This window comes from Alligator mississippiensis, chromosome 4 (assembly GCF_030867095.1).
Source record: "Alligator mississippiensis isolate rAllMis1 chromosome 4, rAllMis1, whole genome shotgun sequence".
Taxonomy (NCBI): domain Eukaryota; kingdom Metazoa; phylum Chordata; order Crocodylia; family Alligatoridae; genus Alligator; species Alligator mississippiensis.
This window is the reverse complement of record NC_081827.1, coordinates 140,915,980-140,938,296: the sequence shown is the minus strand read 5'-3', so window position 1 is coordinate 140,938,296 and position 22,317 is coordinate 140,915,980. Positions and strand designations below refer to the sequence as shown.

Here is a 22,317-nt window from a genome sequence, read left to right as displayed (position 1 = left end):
CTGTAACCCACAGGATCGTGTCCTCAGGACTGCAGCCTAGTCAGTCATTTCCCAGTCTGTATTTGTGCATGAAATTATTCTGTCCCAAGTGCAGGACCTTGCAATTGTCCTTTTTTAATTGCATCTGATTGATTGCAGACCATTTTTACAGTTTATCCAGGTAATTCAGGATCTTAGCCGTACCTTCAGAGTACCTGCAGTTCCACCCAACTTGGTGTTATCTGTAAATTTGATAAGCATACATTCAATGTTATCATCCAAATCTTTAATAAAGGTATTAAACAAAATCAGGTACAGAAAGACCCCTGGAGAATCCTATTTAATTCCTCTTTCCAGCTAGACATTGAGCTACTGGTGACTACTCTTTGAGCATAGTGATCCAGCTAGCAATATATATATCCACCTTGCCATTCTTTCAGCTAGACTGTATTTTTTAGCTTACAGATGAGAATGTCATGAGCAACGATGTCAAAAGTCTTGTTAAAGTCAAACTAAATCACATTCACTGCTCTTCCCCTTTCCACAGAGCCAGTCACCTTGTTATTGAATTAAATCAGGCTAATCAGGTATGACTTGTCTTGATGAATCCATGCTGGATGTTTCTGATGATAACCTTATTCTCCTTCTGGTGCTTAGAAATATCTTCTTAAAGATCCACTTCATAATAGTTCCAGTACTGAGGTTAGAATGATCAGTCTGTAATTCCCCAGCTCCTCCATTTTATGTTTATTATATAGTTCTTTATATAGCTCTTTAGTTCTTTAGTTTTAATTCATAGTTCATACCTTTGTGTTTTTAGCATAGCGATTCTTAGCCAGGGTGCTGAAGAGATTTCAAAGTGGAATCCATAGTGCCAAAAACATTCTGACCGGTTGTGGTCTTTCTAAGTTCTTAGCAGCAGAAAAAATGCTCTAATAATTTTGGTAGTAAAAAAACAAGAGCAAACTAAGAGCTGGCTTTTGCTGAGGGGTTCCTCAAGTCTAAAAAAGGTGGAGAACCACTGCTCCAGAATATATATCTACCTGCTTTTAGGACTTCAATTGTTTTCTATGCTCAAAGTTCATCAGCATTGAATTGTATTCTATGGAGTCTCTGAGGACCTGGTATGGCACAGTTTCATCTACGGATAAACTTGTGATATTGCTCAGCATAAAGCAATTTATTTCCTTATATTTGAAATTCCAGAGGAGTCTTTTAAATTTGTGCTATGCAGTTGCCCCTTCCTAGGCTCATGTAACAGTAGCATTGGTGGGTCCTTGACCACTACAGTCAATGAAGGTACTTATGCCACATCACTTTCTATTCTAGCAAAACTTCTGCACAACCAGTGCCTAGATACTATAGTGTTAGTCAGAGCTCCGTGAAAAACAGAAGTGCTTATGATGTGATCATGGTTAAATCAGAGAAAATATCTTTCTAGTTACACCAAGCAAGGATTTTTACAGGAGTAAGAACAATATTATCCCTAGCTCCAAAATTTATGTTTAAAAAGGACCATCATGCTCTCCCTAGTCTGGCTTCCCGGTATGGTCATAAAGGAAGAATACCTATATATTTGGGCACTGGCAGATGTGCAGACATTCTCTGTTGGGTCCAGGAGGTTGGGGGATCAAGCTCCAAATTGGAGCTGGCTGTGTGTCTGCAGCCTCTTTCCCATGCCCCCCACCCCCAGCTCCAGTGCTGTCACCTTGGGGGGGGGGGGTTCCAATCACCCCCTCCCTCCAGTGCAGGCTGGGCAAACCCAGATCAAACTCGCTCCCCTTCTTTCCCCCACTCCCATCCTGAAGACAGCGCCAGGCCCAGCCCTGCTCCTGGTGTACACTGACAGAAGGTAATGAAAGTGCTCCACTTTGGAGTGCCTTCACCTTAATCCTCATGTAATGAGGGCTCATTTATCATGCAATCAGGCACTTTTAATGTGCTCTGAAGCCATGCACTTTTGTTAGAGCATGGCTATAGAATGCTTTCAGGGGGGCGATAACACAAGAAAGTGTCACTTCTGTCAGTGCCCTTTGTATTTGAATGACTGACTTTTCTGTGTAGTTCAGACCCAAAGTAGAAGCAGTTTCTGAGCTGAAGGCTAACAAATACATCTCTCTCCTCTCCTTGAGCTAGAAGCAAGGAAAGGACTGCTAAATGTTACAGCATTAAATAACTTCTTTCTAAAATAATACATATTTTTAATGTTTATACTTTCTGGGTGACCTGCACCTCCAACCCTGCCTGATCTCCCAAGTGCAGGATTGCAAGTTCTCAGGTCTCTAGTCATCACCCTCTTTTTGGGTGGAAACCAGAGATTTTCCTGCACTAACACAAACCACTGATTATCAGCTGTGATTGACCTCAACTGGTATGAATTCTGTTCTGTTTCCACCATGTCAATGTCAGTAGTAATTAGGGACTAACAACTAGGGCTGTGCGAAGCTTCGGTTGGTGATTTGATTCGGAGGAGATTTGGCCCAATTTGGTGGCTGAATCTCCAAATCCAAATCAAATCAGGGGACCAATCTAAAGGTCTGAATCAATTCAAAGCTCTCTGAATCTTCAGAAAAGATTGAAGATCTTTTGAAAAGATTCAGAGAGTTTTGATGATTTGGGCAGTCCCAAATCACTGCAGCAGGGAGCTGCAGCCACTCCAATGTGGTAAGTACTAGGGGCAAGGGAGGAGGGGCTGGGGAAGGGGAAGGAGGACCATGCGGGGACCCCTGACAGCCCCGCCCTGAAGCCCCCACTCCACCAGCCTTCCCGACCCCTGCCCATTCCCCCAGCCCCTCTCATGGCTGCCCCGCCTGCCCCAGCTCCTGGTACTTTAAAAAAAAGCCCCAGTGCTTAATGGGTGCTGCCGGGTGTGGGGGGGTCATCCCTGCTGTCCCCCACTGCCCAACACTGTATGAGGGGCTCTTCTACAAGCCCCTCACCCCCCCTGCTCCCCCATTCCCCCCCGGGTGCCCCACCCAAGCCAGCTCCGGCCCTTTAAGGAAAAAGTGGGACTCACCACTCCTCCAGTGGCCTCAGGGCTTCACGGGGCTTTTGCAGAGCCCTCCATGTGGTAAGAGGCAATGGGGGGCAGCGGGGATCGCCCCCCGCCAGCAGACACGGTAAGTCTGGCAGGGTTTCTGGGTTTTTTTTCTTAAAGGGCTGGAGCTGGCCCAGGCGGAGCACCTGTGGGAGGCTGGGGGAGTGAGGGGAGAGTCTGGGGGCTCATAAAGAGCCTCCCATGCAGCATGGGGCATTGGGGGGTAGTGGGGATTGCCCCCCTCCCCCCACCCAGCAACACCTGCTGATCCGGGGCTTTTTTTTTTCCAAGTGCTGGAAGCTCTCATAGAAAAACAGGGGATGGCCCTGGCCTGGCTGATTCAGAGATTTGACAGAAGCCAAATCTCTGAATCAGATTTGGCCGAATCAAATCGGGACAGTGATTCAAATCACCAAATCGAATCACTATCCCCTGAACCGGCCAAATCTGAATCTGAAGTGAATGCTAGGTGCTTTGCACAGGTCTACTAACAACATCCTTGAAGCAAGGTAGCATTTGTTAGAACAAATGAATTTCAGAGAAAACATTAGCTATAAAACAGAATTGACACATTAACATGCCTAGTAGATAACCATCTTTTCCATAGCGGAGACTCTAGAAAGAATTGCTATCTATAGAATTTCTCACAGATGTCCTCTGTCACATTGCTTCTCCGCCAGAGCTCACCAACGTGCCAGAGGTAGTTCCTAGTACTCCACTTCCTGTCCTTTCCAGTTCACTTGTTATCTGTTTATAAAACTTCAGCCTGGCAACTTTGAGTTCCAGTAAAACAAAATTTTCAACTCACTGGAGACAGTAGGGCGATAGGATCTTGAAAGCTAACATCTTGGCCCCTTGTTTTCTAGGGGTGTACCATGACAGCCTTATCTAGGACGTCAGTGTGTTTCTTCCTTTCTTGTTCTTTCCCTCAGCTTCTATCAAATTAAAACACTATAGCATGTGAGAAAAATGCAACTCTCCCAAACAGTTAACACAGTCTGTCTCTTAATAACAAGGTAAGATAGCTATACTCTTAGATTATTCCATAATGATTTTCATGGTATTTATAACTTCATTACATATCAGCTCCACTTCTTTTGCCATAACAATAAAATGGTGAGTCTTCTCCTAATTCCCCTCAAATACAATGAGTAACTTCAGTGGTCAAGATTTTCAAAAATGCGTCATAATTTTCTCTGCTCAACTCAAGGCCCGTTAAAAGGATTTGATTTTCAGAAATAACTGCACCCTTGCCCTCTGAAAAGTGATCCCCTTTCAACTGTCTGAAAGTGGGCACCCAAAAATCAAGGCAAACAAAATCAACTGTAAATCTTATTCAAGCTGAATTTAGGATTTTCAACATGGGGTCAAATTCAGTTCTCATGTGGCTCCACAGTTGTCAGTATGTAGATGAAACAGGGGCCCTAAATTGAAGCGGTGGGTTTTAAAAAACATCACTTCAATTTAGGGCTGATTAAACCCCTGTGTCTTGCACACACCCCACTGACTTACCTGCCTCTCCAGCGGGGAGGGGAGGGAAAGCTGCCAGCAGGCGGAGTGGTCCCTGGGCCGCAGGGCGGGGCGGGCTGCTGCTTCCCTCCGAGGCAGTGACAGCACCCACCCAGACGGCACCTGCCCACAGGTACCCAGGTCAGGCAGTCCCAGGGGGCACTGCAGCCATGGAGGGAAGCACCGGGCCCCCACACAGCTCAAGCAGGTAGGCAGGCCCAGGGGTGGGGTGGGGGGAGATCAGGCTTGCTGCTTTTCTCGGGCAGAGCCAACTTTCCTGGGCTGCTGCCAGGCTGCCTGCAGAGCTCCCTCCTGAGCTGTGGAGCTGCATAGATCTTGGTGCTTTGCTCCACAGCTGTAGGGGCAGCAAACTAAAATGCCTCAAAGGAGTTTTAGTTTGCTGTGCCCCAAATCATTTAAGGTCCATTATTTACACTGCTGAATTGCCCACAGCGGCTGGAATTAATGCACAATACACCACCGATGCATGCAAACATCTACACCATTAAAGCAGTGCAAAAGCATTTAGCCCGCTTTAAAGTGTCATGCACACACGCCTCTTGTTTCCTCTACATACGGCCAAAAAGTTATGGATAAGTTTGTTTTAGATGCAATTTTAAAATGTCAGTGTCTTTCATAGGCAGACAAGGTTCCTTGGGTGAATTTGATATCTTTTATTAGACCAACCCAAATGGTTGGAGAATAGTTATTAAGCCAGCTTTCAGGTTCAAAAACCCTTTGTCAGGCTAAGGAAGCTTCAGCAGTTGGTGTGTGCTCTTCCTGGATGGAATGAAAAGTAAAGAAGCCAGGGGCTGGGCTGGGCTGGGCTGGGCTGGGCTGGGGAGTCAGTTGCCAGGCAGATTGTAATGCATCAAAAATCCAATGTCTATGTTTAGTCCCTGATCTCTAGTATCCAGGAGGTTGATGAAATGGAGCTCATAGGCTCGTCTCTGGGAAGTGTTGTGTAAGTTTCCCTTGAGGATCAGGACTGAGAGATTGGAGAGAGAGTGGCCCTCCTGTGAGAAATGTGCCCCCACTGGTAGTTGAGTGTCTTTCATGTAACTGGTGTTTATTGTGCTTGATTATTTTGTCCTTATTAATCTTGTTTTCCCCCCATCTTTGCACAGATCAGAGAGCTTAATTGCAGATATCAGCCTGTCTGAATTCAGTTCATATGTCAATTGTTTTTTAAGTCCATACTTACTGTTATAATGTGGTGGCTTTTCAATGTAGCTCTTCTTTTGAAAGTTTACAGAGTATTGCTACATCTGTCTGATTTATTCTGTGTGTGGGCCCTTTCTGTTTCTTTATTGCTTTGTTGCTTATAATCTTTTAATAAAATTGTAAACTACATATAAAATAAAATGTCAAAGAACACAAGGAAGAAAATTCCTGTACAAGATTTTTTTAAGTCATGCATAATCTAATATAAGCCTTTTTCATTCCATCATTTCATACCACTTCATGTAACATGACATCCATTGTAACATCCACTTCATAGGTCACACTCAGAAATGGAGGGGCTTCAAGCAAGTCATCCTTTTAGATACCACATTAAAGTGCTATCAAGAACCAGGGCATGCCCCAAAACACTGCCAGAACTTGTAGGCAGACTTGCAGAGCACTGAGGATTCTGCTCCCTACTGGATGAATCCAGAGGACACTGAAGTCAATGGAATAACTTCAACTGACTTCAATTGATTTAGATAGAATAGATAGGGTGCCATAATCTGTGGGTGCATCTACATGTGCATTATTGTACTTTAGTTAATGTGCATTAAATATACAACCTTCATTTTGAGGTACTAGGAAAATGTGTATTAGCCTGTTTTAATGCTCATTAACTTAAAAAGCACAGTTCTGAAGTGATGCTTTATAGGGGTGTGTGAAACGGGCCGTATTTTATTTGGATTCGGATTTGGCCCAAATCAGGGACAGTGATTCAATTCAGCCATGGACACAGCTTTAAATGTTTTTTCTACATACCTCAAGGTACCAGGCATGGCTCGTGAATGCTGCGATGGTGGGACAGATGGAGCGCACCACAGGAGTGCAGGGGAGCCCCCCACATGCTTGGCTGCAAACCCAGAAGTGGATCGGAAGTACTTCATGTTTTGGGGCATTCCCTGGTTCTTGATAGCACTTTAATGTGGTATCTAAAAGGATGACTTGCTCGAAGCCCCTCCATTTCTGAGTGTGACCTATCCACTTCCAGGTCCACTGGGGAATGCACAGGGGGCCCTCCTGCACCCCCCCAGCTCAGCAATCAGCTATGGAGGGACCCCGGCTGCCCCCCCCCCAGACCCAGGAGGCACCAGTTACTAAGCCAGTGGGGTGTGTGTGTGTGTGGGGGGGGGGGCAGCATGCTCCCCGGCAGACCCAGAAGTGGACCAGAAGTGTTTCTGGTTGACTTCTGGGTCTGCTGCCAGGCCATCAGAAATTCAACGATCACCATCCCTCCATCCAACTTTCTCTAGAATACTCCAGCACCAACATCTTCTTTTTAGACACAATGATCAGCATCCAGAAGGGTAAAATACAGACCACAGTATACAAGAAACCCACAGACCAACATACATATCTGCACAGAACCAGCAATCACCCAAAACACACCAAAAAAGCTGTGATATAAAGCCAAGCCCTCAGATACCACCGCATCTATACTGAAGAGAACACCTGGGATTGCCACCTCACCAATCTTAAAAAGGCTTTCACCCAACAAGGACACTCATCCAGAGAGGTAGATCGCATGTTTGAAAGAGCCACCCAGATACCACGTGAAGAACTGCTGCAGTACAGAAGAAAACCCCCCACAAATCGCACACCGCTGGTTATGACGTATCACCCCTCCCTTGAACCTGTGCAGAAAATCCTCAAAAAATTGCAACCTATATTAGAAAGAGACCCTATTCTTAAAAAGATCTTCCCAGAGCCACCTATCCTAGCCTTCAGACAAGCACCGAACCTCGCCAACCTCATCACCAGAAGCAAAGTTCCTCAAGACCAGAACACACCAAAAGGATCCAGACCGTGCCATGACAAGAAATGCAAAACCTGCCAACACATCTCCACCACCCCCACAATTACTACACCCCACAACAGAGCCATCAGCATCCCTGGATCTTACAGCTGCCCCTCCAAAAATGTAATATATCTCATCCAATGCACCAAATGCCCTGATGGAAAATACGTAGGAGAGACCAAACAACAACTGCACACCAGAATGAACGCACACCGGAAATCCATCAAAGACAGAAACACCCAATTACCTGTGGGGGCACATTTCTCACAGGAGGGCCACTCTCTCTCCAATCTCTCAGTCTTGATCCTCAAGGGAAACTTACACAACACTTCCCAGAGACGAGCCTATGAGCTCCATTTCATCAACCTCCTGGATACTAGAGATCAGGGACTAAACATAGACATTGGATTTTTGATGCATTATAATCTGCCTGGCAACTGACTCCCCAGCCCAGCCCAGCCCCTGGCTTGTTTACTTTTCATTCTATCCAGGAAGAGCACACACCAACTGCTGAAGCTTCCTTAGCCTGACGAAGGGTTTTTTAACTCGAAAGCTTGCTTAATAAATATTCTCGAACTATTTGGGTTGGTCTAATAAAAGATATCAAATTCACCCAAGGAACCTTGTCTGCCAGTTTTTAGTGATGCTTTAATGCGCATTAAAATAGGCTAATGCACATTAAAGTGCACATGTAGACATGTCCTGTTTGCATGGTAGTAAGCATTATACTCATTAAGACCATAGGACTGGAACCCTAATAGTTGAAGACAGCATGGAGTACTTATGAAAAGAATAGCTTTTATTGCTTTTATGCATCAAATGTGTTTTATATCACATCTGGAAAAAGCAGGCATGGACAGTAGTGTTGCCAAAGGGGCTAACAAAAATTAAAGGACAATGTGTTGAATGGGGCTACTTAGTGGGGTGACACTAGGATTAGGTTTATATTTATTGAACAGCCCCCACCTCCCCACCATTGGGATGCAAAGAGGGTACAAAACAGCCTGTTAATTAACTTTACGGATGATACAGAGTCTGGGGGGAGCTGCTTATGCTTTAAAAAAACAGAAAAACTCCAATCATGGTGAGGGATGTGGAAAGACTATAAACAAAGCCACAAAATAACTAAAGGAGGGTCTTCTCCAGAAATCCTAGAGAGTACACAGTGCACAGAGCAACAGGCAGATCCAGTTATCTCGTGCCAGGCCCCACGTCTCTCTGATGGGAACAAAAAATCTCTGAGCCCCACGATTCACCTCAAAGAGGCTAGCTCAACCAAGCCACTACTAGGCATGAATCAAGAACTTAGATATGTGCCTCTTCCCTCCCCAGGTCAAAGTTAATGCTATAAATGCAACACTTCTCCCAGCCTTTGTCTTACTACCTACATCCTTCTAAAACATTAAATGTGATTTGGTGCAGAGGAAGCTACCTGCAAAAGCTGAGAACACACAGACCTGGTTTGTATTTCACACACAAAAGGAAAGGGGAGGGCTAGTCTGGGGATAGGGAAACCATCTGTGCCTAATTAAAGGGTGAGACTGCATAACAGTGACAGATGTTATATTATTGTACTCAGAAGAGTTTATTGCTAACAGTGGGTAAATATTGTGCACATTAAGCTGGATCTTTCCAAGTAATAATTTAACAAACATACTTCCATGTGGGTTCCCCTCTATTCCTTGACTATATTTCACTGGCTGTGTGTGTCAGGCAAGGTCAAACTGCACAGGAATATGTCTAGCGAGCAACATTTTCCATATATTGAAAGCGCTAGAAACCCAAAAGGTTAATTATACCACCACCAAAATGTCACCTGTAGCTGTGCCTGCAGAATGGATGAACATCCGTCCAGAGGGTGCAAAAGAAAACAGCGACTCATCTGCAACCTTATGGCCTACATAACAACACTTGTATAGGATAAGACCTGTGGAAGGGAGTGTTTATAAAGACAGTTGTTCCTCCTATGCTGAGTCAGTTTACCTTCCTGGGTAATTCCTGAAGGCTGCTCTAAGTGACACTACTGTTAATAGTCCTAAGGAAATGCTGTGACCTGCCAGGAAGAAGCGAAGCCATGGCCTCTTGTATTTAGCCACATGATTATACTGGCCCCCAAGAAAAGGGTGGCATGGGAACCAGTACATTTCCTGAAGACACATACAGCAATGTCAGCTAAGCCCATGGGCAACTGGTGCCTCCCAAGTCTGGGGGGGCACCAGATCACCGACCGGGGGAGTCCCCCCCAGTGAGCCCAAAATCACCAGTGGGAAAGCTGAAGTGCACATGCACCTGCATGCACCCCCTACCCGTCACCAATGGCTAAGCCTAGTTGAAGGCTGAACATCAACTACAACACAGTCCTCTGCATTTTTCATATATTATGGTCTAAACATAGCTACTGTAAATGCATAGCATAAAATATACAGCTGGCACAACACAGACAAGTTAATGTTGCGGTTGGAAAGTGCATCCAGAATTTCTTGACTTCTTTGTGGTCCTCAACTTTTCAACGTTAGCAATACATTAAATAAAGGGTTATTTTTTCTCTCTCTTCCCATTTAATTAAGATTTGGATCAACCAACTAGAACACAACATTCTGAAAGAATATTCAGTCACATCTCTGCAACATCTCATCCTGCACTTTGTAAACACTTGGTAATTTTTCTTATTGTTAGTAGTATTCCCTTTTTTAACATTTGGGGTTTCTTCAAAAGTCTTTGATTGATTTTTTTTTTTTTTTTTTTTTTTTTTAGGGAGATTTGGATCATTTTCATGGCTATAGTAGTGAGCGACAATAGCATGCAGGTTTTATTACCTTTTTGTGTTTCTATTCATATTCTGGCTCTTTTCTTCCCTAGAGGCAGTCTTCCATGTACACTTCTTGAAACAGAGTCATTCTCTACTTCAGAGACAGGAGTTATGGTAAGGGGCACTTTGTGGGTAGACTTACAAGTTTTGTGCTGATAAAAAGGGATCAGATACTGTCTTGCATTGTGAGAAAGAGATAAGTTAGAAACCGGAAATGAATAAAGACCAAATCACCGATCTACAATTACCAGAACTGATGGGAAGGTTCCTAAGCAGTCTTAGGATAAGTCAGAGGTTACCATGGGAATGCAATAATGTAGCTGATCCTTAGGGACTGCACCAAAGTGAAGTCCCAACCTGCAGGATTCCCAATGAATGAAACTTTCAGGTTCAAGATAAAAATAGAGACTATATAACAGATAAAGATAACTAGGCTGTCAGCCCTGGTTGTGATAGCATGGTAGCTCTTGTAAGAATGTATGCCTTACAGCTGGGATTGCTACCTTGCTCTTTCGCAGCCTTGTTTGGGTAAGATATGTAAGCCGCAGGAGAACTTTTAGAGGGCAAATGTATGTCTGTGTTCATTTATAGCTTCTTTTTATAACAAAGGGTGAAATACATTATCACTTTTAACCCCTACTTATTCCGGCTGCTTACAACTTTTTCAAACATTATATAACAATAATGGGCAATGATGGGGAATCTTATGAAGGTATTTCACCACCAATTTTTGAATGAGTCAACAAGGGTCTGCTACATCTAGGACTTTAAATGTTGACTAATAATTTTGGATGTTCAATGTGCAGAATCTGAAATACATCTAAGGCCAGGAAATATACCCCATTAGACTCATCTAATGCGTTAAAATTTGGGGTTTTCACTCCCCAAAATTATGGCATCCAAATTCACTGGTCACCATTAGAAAATGTTGGCCTATTTCACTCTATACAGATTTCACCCAAATACAGATAAGGAATTTCTATGTTTGTTTCCTTGTTTTAAATTACTCCTAATTATAAATGTCAGCACAAAAGGAATGTATTTCATTATCATGTATTTCATTATCATGAAGCATTGAAAAGAAGGGTTGTAATGAAAATCATTATTCAGTTATTAAGTTTAAGTTAATCTATAACATAGGTATTATTTTAAGGGGAAATATTGGATGAATACTATTAATAGGCTAATTTTATTCACTATAAACCAGTTACATTCTTTTGTTTCTCTTCTTCATGTGGGTGGCAGGGCCCTGCCTGGCTTGATCCCCATGGCTCAGGTGGCTGGGCTACGTGCAGCACAACACATTAGCCACACAGGCTAATGAGCTGGGCCCAGCTTGAGGCACTGCACAGCGGCCATACCATAAAGCACTGCACAGGAGCTGGGGCTGGCATGGAGGACACTTGGCACCCAAGCTGGGACCAGACACCACCCGTGGTATTGGAAGCTCACTGCTGCAGCCACCGCTGCCACCACCATGGACACCGCTGCTGGCCACAGATGCTGCAACTATCCCATAAGTCAGGGAAGCTGGCCCCAGCCCACAGGGCCAAAGTTAAGCCAGGGTGGTTGAGTGGCTGGGCTCTGGCCACAGTGTGGAATGGAGTCCTCAAACCAGACAACTCCCACCCAGCTGAAACCCATGTGAGCATGGGCAGGCCCTCATATGGAAAAGCCAACTGGGAATCAGCAGGGAAGGACCTTATTGAGGGTGTATCACAGCCCTCCAGCAGCCCCATATTCAGCATTCAGAATCTGCGCACAAAGCACACTGGCAGAGAGCCCCATGAATGAGCAGAACCAGAGAAAGGAGGAGAAAAGGAGGTGGAGTCAGAAACTCCCCGAAACTCTGACCTTCAGGAGTGACCAACCCAGTGAGGCAATGAAGGCCTGTCCTGCCCATGTTGAGGGATGTTTAGTTGTTTATTTTTATTTGTGTTAACCTTTCCATCCTGACTACAGTACACCACAACCAGTACCCATGGAAGGGATATCACATGGCTGCACTCCAATCGATCACATTGAATACTCAAACACATCCTGCAATCCATTGTAACACCCAAGGGGAATGAGGTGGGGTGTAGGGGAGGAGGAGCCCCACAGAAGATGCCAGAGGGGAGCCCGAGCCAGCAGGAAGATCTTCATATCACTCAAGGGAACCAAGTACATCTCCCGTAAATCATGGCAGGCGAGTCAGCTCAGGGCAATCCAACCCCCACATAGTAGTACGGAGGCCTGCCACAATGTGACATTAAGTAGCAAAGCCTATAGGTCATTTGATAAGGTAATCCAGCTGTTGACTGATGAAAATTGCATCAAATGATTTGGAAATCTGCTTCTGGATCCACATCTGCCTATACTCTCAGATATCTGAAATATGGAAATTTGCCCCCTCACAATCAACTGGCCTGATAGGCTTTTCATATTCAGACTGCTTGAAACTGGTAGTTTTTCCCTGGTACAGGTTTTTGGGTGTTAAGAAAATTAATTCTATTTCAGCCACATATGTAAATTCCAAGTGTCAGCTATTCCAAACCCAGAGCTCTCTTCATAAAATCTTCACACAGCAGGTACCATAATTGGACAGCCATTGAAGATTGTGAAATTGTAAAGTGCCCTGTTGGTCTTTTGCAACTAAAATAGTGCAATATGGTTCTGAGATCAAGAAGAATCCAGTGGCTAGAAAGCCATCTTAAAGGTGGGGAAATCAAAGTTTTACTTGATTATAGATTTCCATAGCCAAAGGAATGAAAACTAGACCTCTAAAGCACCAAAGGTCCAGATAGGGTGTCTTCTGAGATTTTCAAAGCATCTGATTGGATATTAAGTACCTAAATACCATTAAAAATCTGGCCTTTTGTATCCTTGTGTCTCAGTTCCCTATCCATAAATGAAGATGTTAATATTTCTGTCTCTCTCACAAGAGTGTTTTGAGGATATATACCTAAAAGATTTGTAAACTCAAATACTATGTTAACAGTAGTAGACTATTTCAAAATAAAAATATTTGCCTATAACTTTTCAGCTTATCTTAATAAACTGAAAACACCAAAAACACATAGCTAATAATTTATACTGACTATATTGTGTTAAGAGCTTCTCAAATAGCACTTTTGAGCTGTCTCACACCAAGCAAAGACAAGGGGAGTATTGTAATGCTCTACACTGCTGCAACCATAAATCAATGTTTCTAATACTAAGTAAATATAATCAAATGTAGAGATGGGGGAAACTTTTCAGCAAATACTAAATTCACCAGAAGTAAAGTTTCAGGGAGACAAAACTATTTACAAACCCAAGTTAAATTCAACTTCATTTGGTGGGAAACAAATGGGGAAAAAATTGGGAAAAGTCAAAATGTTTGGCTTTGGCATTTTCAAAGTGAAACATCCAAAAGATTGATTTAGGCCATAATAGGCAGATAAAGTCTAAAAAAAAGTTAAAAGAAGATTAAATAAAACCCGAAGAAAACATTCATTTTTAAAGTCAACCTGCCAAACTTAAAGCAATTATTTGATTTTTTAGTTCATCCACGAACCAAAAAAACCCAACCAAAAACGATTAGTCACACAGCTTCAATTGAAATACTGAAAATTATTATTAGAAAAAGACCTTTTTAACTGAGGGACAGGTAAAATCCGATCAGTCTGAGACTCTTTTTTAATATATAAATATGGAATATACATATATTTCATAGATTTCATAGACATTAGGGCTGGAAGGGACCTCGGAAGATCATCGAGTCCAGCCCCCTGCCCAAAGGGCAGGAAGTCAGCTGGGGTCGTAGGATCCCAGCAAGATGAGCATCCAGTTTGCTCTTGAAGGTGTTCAATGTAGGTGCTTGAACCACCTCCGGTGGCAGGCTGTTCCAGACCTTGGAGGCTCGGACAGTAAAGAAATTCTTCCTTATGTCCAGCCTGAAATGGTCTTGCAGTAGTTTATGACCATTCGACCTAGTCGTCATCCCTTGGGGCGCTCTGGTGAACAAACATTCCCCCAGATACTGGTGGTCACCCCTGATAAACTTATAGGTGGCCATCAGATCACCCCTGAGCCTGCGCTTTTCCAGGCTAAAGAGCCCCAGGGCTCTCAGCCTGTCATTGTAGGGTCTGCTTCCCTGACCTCTGATCATGCACGTGGCTCTTCTCTGGACTCTCTCAAGCTTCTCCACATCCTTTTTGAATTGTGGAGCTCAAAACTGGACGCAGTACTCCAGCTGCGGCCTCACTAAGGCCGAGTACAAGGGGAGAATGATGTCCCGGGATTTGCTTGAATCTTAAATATATAATCTTAAATATATAAACCTATATACAATATATGCATATTAAATCTAAACATAAGTATAAGAGTCACACAAACTGCAAAAGCACTCCCATCTGAAAGGGCACCTTCTTTGGTTTCTAAAGCATTTTGTAAAGTAGGCAGAAATTCCTTTACTAGGGCTTTAACCAGAGATGGCTTCAAAGTCTCCATGAAAACAGACACATTTTTTAAGAAATGTTTATTTTTAATCTGTCACAGAATAAATTATTCCTTAGATGCACTTAGATAAACGCCTAAATAGGGAATCTGTTCTCTCAATAAAATACAGTTCTGCATAATGACATCTTAACTTATAGTAAATGCATAATAACCCCTTTTTGTTATTTCATGTGCCACATGAAGATGTTGTCACATAACTGTAAGGGCTTTAATCTGTTCTCAGATACACCCGTTTTATGCCAATGTTGATTTCAGTGGAGTTTTTCCTGACTGATGCCAGTTAAAACCCCAATTTAGGTAACAGGTGAAGCTGGCCCCAGAGTATTTTGCTCAGTACAACAAACAGTGATGAGCTCACCTAGTTCTATTGTCTTTATTTCTTCCTGATGCATAAGTTGTAGTGCCTCTGCTCATTAGCTCATTATTCAGGATCATGCTAAGCAAACAAGGTTATCTGTAGGTGAAAGTGCTCAGGTATCTGAAATTGCTCCTGTTCCTGCAGTTCTCTGTCTTTCACCACCATGCTACAGTGAGGTTACTGTGGAGAGCCCCATTGCATTGTCAGCACTGAGAGGAATCATGCTTCAGGAAGGCACAATGATCTGGAGGGTGCATTGACACGACAACAACCATGTGCCCTGTTACATTGCCAAAGCAATAAGCCTTGTCTATCCGATCCTGCTCTGTGAGTGCTGAACCCAGAAAAATGAAGTGATGGAGATGTCCTCTGGGTGCTGCAAGCTGCTGCTCTTGAGAACACTGGAAACCCAGGCCTGAGGACAGTGCCTGAGGTGTCCTCGCTGCCAATTTCTAGGGTGATGTACATGGCCTGGGGGTAGGCACATGGGCATCATTTCCTTGGCAGTATAACTGAGTCCCTTGCCTCTGTGGTTATGCTATACCCTATACATCTCCCAACTGTGCAGAAGGAATGTGCCTAATGCTACACACTTTTAAGAGGATGCAGTGTGAAGTGTCCTCTGTAGTCGCCAGCTCTGCTAAAGCATATGCGGTGGTGAGAAGTGAGGCCCCATCTTTTACCTACCTCTGCCTGGCAGTAGGTAATGCCCCAGGGAGCCTTAGCAGATAGCAACCCTTGCACTCAAAAGAATTGTGACTGTGGCTGGCCCTGGCACTGAGAATGCATGGGTTGGAGAAACTCCTTGTCCTCTCCCTATCTTATGTACAACAGTGCAAGGGCCAGCCAGAGCCCCAAGTAGCCCTTGATTTTGCACTGATTAACTCTGAAAATGCTGCAGCCGAGATAGCATATAAAATGATATGGAGAAACTTACACCTGAAGTTTCCAGAGAAGTGGCAGACTCCCTCCCCTGCCCTCTTTTGCATCTGTTCCTGTCTGTCTCTTCCTATCCCTTTCTCAGGATCACATCACACAGTAAGTCTGTAGGCCTAGCTACGTGCATTTCCTCCCCCAGAGGTGTCAGACATCTGTGTGCTGTGAGCTGTTGGATGTAAAGCTTTCTTGCTGACTCCGGCTGAACTGGCAGAAGCTCGCGGCTCGGTTCCTTCGAACTTTTGTTTCACTCTTGCTTCTGTGCCTGTCCTGTGTGATGTAGTTCTCAATCAGCTTCAGCTTCTCATGCTCTTCCTTCAGGAAGAAATCCACAAGGACACTCTTCTCCTTTTTGATTTGCTCACTGATATCCTTGGGAATGTCAGGAATCATCCAGTCTACCAGAACACTGAGAAACATGACCAGGTTCTGAAACAAGAGCAAGAGAGTTTGACCAACAGAGCAAGGGCCTGTAAGACAGGCTGTACCAGGTGGGGAGGACTGCAGTGGCAGAAAGGTAAATGTGTCCCCCTGTAACTCCAGAGACAGAAGTTGAAGCCCTGCTCTGGATTTGTGTCAAAGGCTACTCTCAGTTGAGCCAAGTGTAAATAGATACCATGTCATTTGGGCTGGGGAATCAACAGAAATTGGTGTGCCTTACCCATGCTCACCCAATGGGCTGCCAAGCTCAAGTGGACCTTGACCTATCATAAAATCAAACCTCTGCTCACATGACTGTTAGAAATGAGCCAAGAGACATGCAGTCATGTGAACGTGTCATTTTTAAGCTCTGTTTATATTTTGAAAATCAAATGGCTGAAGGCACCTAAAAAAGGTCCCTATATGGGAAATCAATTAAAACACAAACTTAATTTCTTCTCAGGACAAGAGATGTGTTAAACACATGCTTAAGTGGCATCCTAAAGAGGGATGCACATAAGCTCATGTTTAACTCTTGAGGGCTGTGTCTACACGTAGATATTAATGTTTAGCAATAAACTCCAGGGCTTATTGCTCCAGAGTTTATTGCTCCCAGGTGCACATCTGTACGTGCACTCAGGATCTCAGCATCTTGAGCCAGATCAGAGCAGCCCCAGTTGGCAGGGGACCCCAGGGGTCCCCCAGCTCAACATGCTGTGGAGGGGTTGGCTAGGGCATGAAGGTGCTTCAGTATGGGGCTAACCGGCAAGCAGCCCTGACACTGAAGCACCCTTGTGCCCTGGTCAGCAGGTCAGTTTCTACACGTGCACTGCTGTGGAGTAAAAAATTCCACAGCAGGATAGTACTTGTATTTACAAGTACCATCTTGCTGTGGAGTAAATTAGTTTACTCCAGCCCAGTAGAGGTGCATGTGTAGACGTGCAACATTTACTGTGCAGTAAATGTCCCATGGTGACACATCCTAGATGAATCAAGTAGTGTTGGGGTGATATTGTAGCCATGATGGTCCAAGAAAATTGTGAGAAGCAAGGATATCTGTGGGGGCCCAAGTGGTCCTCAAGATTTGCAAAGGAGCTGACCATCCAATAACTGGGCTGGTGGGACGCAAAGTCCTGCAGCTCAAAAGGAAGCATCCAGAACAAGTACAAGCATCCTCCATGCACTATCCCACAAAAGTACTTCAACTGTGGCCTGAAAAAAACACTTCTAGATGCAGACAGGGTTCTTTTTTCTTTCTTTCTTTTTTCTTTTGGCTTGATCCCTCCTTAGTTTCTTTCCTAACAAGAAGGGTTTTGTGACAGGGTGGGGGTGCACACAGACCAGAACCTGGAATTTCAAACATCAGGGACATGCATATCAACAGGCTTTATAGTGCACAGGCAGGAAGAATTGGAAACTGGTAGGAAGAACTAAATGCAGCATAATGCGATGACATGGGGAATGTGTCTATGTACAATGTATAAGTTCTGGTTCATGTTATGAAGTTGTTAATATGAAAACTGTTGCATCCTCAATGTGTAGCAATTTTTGCTGTAAAGGTCTGTTAGCATATACCCACCAACCTAAGGACAATTGAGGATAATTAACCTTTAGGATCGTACCCTGAGCAAACAACACGTATGCTAATTGTCTAGTTGTAGCCTTGAATTGCCAGTTTCCTCCAAATATCTCTGCAGGGAACTGGAGTTTGGAGTAGTGGAAAATTACTAACTGCAGAATAAAGAATACAGTTATTGAAAGAGGGGCTTAGGAGCTAGGGAAGACTTACAGTGACTCAGAAAGGAAGCTCTAGGGACAAGAAAAAGAAAGATTTGGGTCAGTGAAGGAAAGAGATAGACAGTCCTTCAGGGCAGGGATGCCCTTGGTCTGTGGGACCAAAGTGCCATGGTTCAGAAAACAAGACATGATCTTGAGGAGGAGCATCCCAGCCCAGAGAATGCTGTAGGAGAATGATGAGAGAAGGAAAATTATGTGGGGTTTATTATGTCCACATCTGTGTATTCTTATGATACTGTACTAAGTAAAGCAGGGGTGTCAACATAACTTAGTCCTGTGAGTGCTGCATGTGGCATGGCTCTGCTCCAGCCACTACAGAGCTATGCTGCACATAGCAGCTGCTCTGGGGCTATGGAGCTGTGCTGCATGTGGTCACTGCTCCACTGCTCTGGGACCATACTGGCACATGGTGGCCACTCCACTGCTTTTGGGCTGCACTGCACTGCACACAGCAGCTGCTCTGTTCTGTGCCACTAAATCTGGCATGGAACCAATGTGTCCTAGAGCATGCACCACATGCAGCATTATCCCAGAATGGATGGAATTGGGTGCCACATACAGTGCAGGGGACTGTCTGGCATGCCCTGCATGCTGCCTGTGGGTCAGCTCTGAGACCCCAGGCAACACTGGGGGCTAGATGATAGGGCTTACAGGCCAGATGTGGCCCATAGGCCATATCTTTGACACCCCTAAAGTAAAGGATTATAGTGTTTTAGAGTCCTGTACAAAGTCTCTGAATTGTTACATATTATTCCTTTTATTTGTCTCTGTAGATCTGGAGTTCTGGGAAAGCGTGTATATAAATGACTGAAGGTCAGAACTAGTCCTGGAGGCTTGAGATAGGCCTTTTCTGTAAATACATACAGACAGGGTGCCTATGACTAGGAAGACTAACAGACATCCTAGGGGTATAAGCTAGGGTCACCACCCATCCCTAAATGGGCGGGACAGTCCTGAAATATGAACATCAGGTCCTAGGACAGACAACATTTGTCCCAGATTCCCAGTATCATGCAGGGATCTGGGTTTTCTGTTCACCATGGAAAAATGTAGGAAACAGTGGGTTACCCTTTACAGGTTGGCAGCATTCCAGCCTATAAGGGGCAGCTTTGGGTTGTGCAGAGTGGGATGCAGGGGGCATCACATGCATGTGCACATGTGCACACATGCACGTGGCTGGGAATACAATGAGGCAGTGGTTGAGAGCAGCTCCCTGCAGATAAGTCTATGAGGGGGAGAGAGCATAGGGGGAGTAGAGGGGGCAGATTGAGGTCCCATTGGTGAGGGGCTGGGAGTGCTGCCAAGCTGGGGTGGTATCTGGGGCCCTGGGCAGGAATAAGTGGCCATGGAGCCAGCCGGGGAGCAGGATGGAGGCATGGGTGACTCATCTGGGGAGCAGCAGGGGGGCTGGCTCTCCACCTCTGTGTGCATTCCTGGGGAGGGGAGCATAGGAGGGCACATGCCCCTCCAGATTTGTGTGTGGGGTGGAGGAAGATGCAGGCTGCCTGCTGTTGGCTCAGGGCCCCCCACCCTGCTGCACTTTCCTCAGGGCCTCTGTGGATCAGCAGGTGGGACCCAGCATGGTAGGGCTAAGAAGGGTGTGGAGGCTTTGGCCTGCAGCCAGGAGCCCCACACCAGCCATGCTGCATGGCAAGGCAGCCCCTGACTGCCTGGCAGTAACAGGGTGGCAGTAGTGTCATACAGTTGTGCCCCCCGCTGCTGCCAGATGGGAAAAGGGTATCTCACCATGGCAGTGTGGCCAGCATGGGACTCCCAGGGGGAGGACAGCAGAGCAGGGAGGAAGCCCTGAGCCCACAGCGGGCAGCCCACATCTTCCCCTACCCCACATGGGCTCCACACAGCTCTGCTCTGACTGTGCTGTTGGGGGGCGGGGGGGAGCATCAGGGTTGCATGTGTCCAACCTTTCCGTTTTAAAAAGGTGATCACCACAGTATAAACTAAAAGCTACTGCCACCATGAACTTGTAGCATGTAGCCCAGTGGATTCAGGTGCAACACGCGTCTAGGGAGCTCAACCAGATCCATGATCCACTGACATGCATTTATTTATCACAAGTGTTTTGTGATTGAAATTGCAATATAATAAACTCAAGGGACTTACCTGGAATAGAATAACAAAGGCCAAGCGAGCAGATAAAACTGCCCAGTATTGTTTAGAGAACTCATATTGATTGGGGGACCCAGGTGGTTCTCTGTAATCTTTGAATCTGTAATAAAGTCAGCTGAGTTAGTGCATATTTCCACCAGTTTCTTGCCTATACATCACAATTTGATTAGGACAACTCTCCAGCAGTTCAATCAATATATTCATCACCTACTAGTAGCTAAAACTGCAGAATCAGATCTTAGATCTACCAAAACTGATCTGTAATATCTCCATCACACATAGCATGGTTAGTCTGATTCTACACAGATATAACCAACATTAGAAATATGGCCTTTGTGGCAGAAATTTTCTAGTTTTGCTAACTATCCTTTTGGAAAATGCAATATAGAATTATTCTGGTGTTAGAGTCCTAAAATATTGCAAATTAAACTTTAAAATATGCTCCAGTGTATTGAGAGTAAAAAAGCAATTAGTAGCTTGATGCATGGACTAGTGCTAGAACTAGCTATATTTACTACCATTAAAGATTTGGAGCAGAAAATAACAGGTTAATAAACCCGCAAAGATGTTTTGCAAATATCTAAAAGGACAGAATTCCACAAAAGAAGTGGTAAGCAATTTTAGTACTGCATTTACTTGAATATAAGAAGACCATGATTATAATATGATCCCCTAATAATTAGAGTCTATATATGGAAAAAAATATAAATTTGATATACTTTTCCAAGTATAGAACTTAATTATTGGAGTTTTGCCTTGAATTTGTCCCCCTCCCACTGCTACAACAAAGAAAATAAATCTGGGGGTTAGGGAGCATCCTTACCATCTACCTTCTTCCAACTTCTTCCCCTTGCAACCCCTTATTGTCAAACCCTGCTCTTTTTGAGTACATGGAAGTGAGGAGCAAATATGAAAACACTGACCTTAAAATAAACAAAGCTATAGTAATTTACATATCATAGAATCATAGAAATTTAGGGTTGGAAGGGATCTCAGGAGGTTATTTAGTCCAAACCTCTGCTCAAAGCAGGACCATGCCCAGTTAGATCATCCCAGCCAAGCTTTGTCTAGCTGGGTCTTAAAAACTTCCAATGATGGAGACTCTGCCACCTCTCTGGGTAACCTGTTATGGTGTATTACTACCCTTCTAGTGAGAAAATTTTCCCTAATACCTAACCTGGACTTCCCTTGCTGTAACTTGAGATGGTTGCTCATTTTCTGTCATCTGCCACCACTGAAAACAGTCTAGCTCCATTCGCTTTTGAACCTCCCTTCAGGTAGCTCAAGGCTGCTATTAAATCCCCTCTCAGTCTCCTCTTCTCTAGACTAAATAAGCCCAGTTCCCTCAGTTTTTCCTTATAAATCATATCCCCCAGCCCTCTCACCATTTGCGTTGCCTTCCGCTAGACTCTTTCCAATTTGTCCACATCCTTTCTGTATTGGGTGCCCCAAAACTGAACACAGTACTCCAGATGTGGCCTTACCAGTGCTGAATAGAGGAGAATAATCACTTCCCTTGACCTGTTAGCAATATTCCTACCAATGCAGTCCATTATGCTGTCAGCCTTCTTTGCAACAAGGGCACACTGTTGGCTCATATTTAGCTTATTGTTCACTGTAACCCCCAGGTCCTTTTCTGCAGAGCTGGTTCCAAATCAGTCAGCCCCCAGCCTGTACTAATGCATGGGGCTGCTCTGTCCTAAGTGCAGTACTTTGCACTTGTCCTTTTTGAACCTCATGAGATTTCTTTTGGCCCAATCCTCCAGTTTGTCTAGATCATTCTGAATCCTAGCCCTACCCTCCAGTGTATTCACTACTCCCCGCAGCTTGGTGTCATCTGC

At 44.5% G+C, this 22,317-nt stretch overlaps 1 protein-coding gene across 1 annotated transcript in view; it reads right to left on the bottom strand.

Annotated features, from left to right (window-relative positions):
* Positions 1-14,848: 14,848 nt before the first annotated feature.
* Positions 14,849-22,317, bottom strand: part of ANO2 (anoctamin 2) — a 313,194-nt gene continuing 305,725 nt past the window's right edge. Inside the window, exons 27-28 of the mRNA XM_019482201.2 lie at positions 20,471-20,576; positions 14,849-16,561 (exon numbers count right to left, since the gene is read on the bottom strand). Coding sequence (XP_019337746.1) covers positions 16,280-16,561; positions 20,471-20,576 — 388 coding nt within the window. The 3' untranslated portion in view covers positions 14,849-16,279. The remainder of the gene's footprint in view (positions 16,562-20,470; positions 20,577-22,317) is intronic.